This window comes from Cebus imitator, unplaced genomic scaffold (assembly GCF_001604975.1).
Source record: "Cebus imitator isolate Cc_AM_T3 unplaced genomic scaffold, Cebus_imitator-1.0 Scaffold228, whole genome shotgun sequence".
In the NCBI taxonomy this organism is placed as follows: Eukaryota; Metazoa; Chordata; class Mammalia; order Primates; family Cebidae; genus Cebus; species Cebus imitator.
In genome coordinates, this window is record NW_016107543.1 from 3998996 (window position 1) to 4001381 (window position 2386).

Below are 2386 nucleotides of genomic sequence, written 5' to 3' on the forward strand. Positions count from 1 at the left end.
TTTTTGAGACAGAGTCTTGCTCTGTCACCCAGGCTGGAATGCAGTAGTGTGATCTCAGCTCACTGCAACATCTTCCTCCTGGGTTCAAGCAATCCCCCATCTCAGTCTCCCGAGTAGCTGGGATTATAGGCACCCACCACCATGCCTGGCTAATTTTTGTATTTTTGGTAAAGACAGAGTTTCACCATGTTGATCAGGCTGCTCTCGAACTCCTGGCCTCAAAGTGATCCACCCACTTTGATCTCCCAAAGTGCTGATTACAGGCGTAAGCCACAGAGCCTGTCCTAGTCTATTTCTTTTAGTAAAGTTTGGTGTTAACATATTCTCTCATTTTGTTTTCCTGAAAATAACTTAATTTCATTATCTTTTTTGTCTCTCTGGGCATATAATTCCCCATCGGCAGTCTTTTCCTTCACAAGATGTCTCTTCATTGTCTTCTCACTTCCATTATTTCTGTTAGATTTTAGGCTTCCTGTTCTTTTTGGGAAAGTGTGTGTTGTTTTTCCCCTGTTGCTTTTACTTATTTTATTATAAAATCACATATATATATATATTATTTAAGATGTACAATATAATATTCTGATATACACTGTAAAAGGATTACTAAAGGCTAGCTAATAACATATCCATTGCCTCACATAGTTGCCTTTGTGTGTGTCTGTGAAAACACTTCATATCTACTCACTTAGCAAGTTCGAGCATATAGTACAGTATTATTAGCTGTAGTCAACATGTTGTATATTAAATTTTTAGAATTTATTCATTCTATGTAACTACAGTTGTGTTTTGGTTATAATTTCTCAGGAACTGAGGACAATCATTACAAAGCAATGCAAAAAGAACATTGTATTTCTATGTGATGAAAGTGGAGTTTTATTCAGAATCAGCAAAAATAAGATACACAAACATTGCTGTAAAAGGAAGTATAGGGTGAAACCATTAGACTTTCAGATCTGACAGTGAGACATCCTTGCCTTGACTAGCCCTGCAAGAATTTCCATATTTGGAACAGAAGGACTTGGTATCCATAAATAAAAATATAGGGTATACAATTTTGTAAATTCTTTTAATTTCTTGCTGTAAATAACATCTAATTTCATACTTGGGTCAACATGGGGAACATATATTCTAGATGTATATCTAGGACATAGATCCTAGATATATGTCCAGGATATGGACACAGTTGGTGGGGATGGCCTCTCCTGAGTTGTCGATGAGATGCGCAAGGTTTGCTTCTGTCATGAGTGAAATGAAGGGGAGAAGGCAGGTTCAGGAAAGGAGCTCAGCAGCAAGAGGAGGCACAGCACATAGGGCGGGGGCAGGTGGAGATAACACAGGTGGGACGATAACAAGTGGTGTGGCAGGAGACTTGGCCACAGACTGGACGCAGGCAGCAGCAGGGGCGGCAGCAGCTGGATTCACAGCAAGAGGGGCGGCAGCAGCTGGAGACACAGCAGGTGGGCTGGCAGCACACAGACTGGTGGCACTGGGGTCTGCAACAGCTGGAGATGCAGCAGCTGGGTCGGCAGCAGGTGGTCCTGCAGCAGCTGGTCTGGCAGCAGCTGGGGCGGCAGCAACTGGATTCACAGCAAGAGGGGCGGCAGCAACTGGAGATGCAGCAACTGGGGCGGCAGCAGGTTGGCTGGCAGCATACAGACTGGCAGCATTGGGGTCTGCAGCAGCTGGACACACAGCAGCTGGGGCGGCAGCAGGTGGTCCTGCAGCAGGTGGTCTGGCAGCAGCAGGGGCGGCAGCAGGTCTCCAGGCCACAGCCCTGGTCAGAGCAAACGGAACCACAACAGGAGCTGACCATGGTGTTAGAAGGTGGATGTTCTGGGTGGGTTTCCAGGAGAGTTAGTTTCCTGAGTTTGTGAGTCTCCTTGCTACATGTCCCCTTTTATACCCAGCTAAGGAGCCTTTGTGATTATGAGATTATTTCCTTGTTTTTGTTTACATGACACAAATGCAATTACTAAATTATATCATTGTGTTTTTCTAGTAAGAAATCCCAATATATAGAAAATGATTATTTCCCTTTTCTCACCCTGGTGTTCCTATATGAGTCACCTCTTGTTTGACTTTCCTTGGTTTCAGTGTCACATGACTTCAGTCTCTGGGTATCATGTGACATGGGAGGGCCACTGTCACTTGTCTGTTTCTCATCTTGATATCATTTTGGGAGTGCTTCTGATAGGGCTAAGGCCTCTAGTGGAGAAATGCATGTTTCAATCAGCTGGAATGCTGGCAGGAAAAAAAGAATGTTCCTGTTTTTGAGTGTGAGAAATAAGGGAGCTTATGATTCATTGTGTATATTCTGGGTGGTCACTGAGCTAACCAGATTCCTAGGTCATTCCAAGCTGTGTTAATTCCCATCACTCTGGTGCAC

The 2386-nt window shown here is 44.0% G+C and overlaps 1 protein-coding gene across 1 annotated transcript in view; it reads right to left on the minus strand.

Moving 5' to 3' along the window:
* Positions 1 to 1855, minus strand: part of LOC119466677 (keratin-associated protein 4-9-like) — a 20308-nt gene extending 18453 nt beyond the window's left edge. Inside the window, exon 1 of the mRNA XM_017497212.2 lies at positions 1451 to 1855. Within this exon, the coding sequence (XP_017352701.1) occupies positions 1451 to 1813 (363 nt within the window). The 5' untranslated portion in view covers positions 1814 to 1855. The remainder of the gene's footprint in view (positions 1 to 1450) is intronic.
* Between the last annotated feature and the right edge of the window lie 531 nt (positions 1856 to 2386).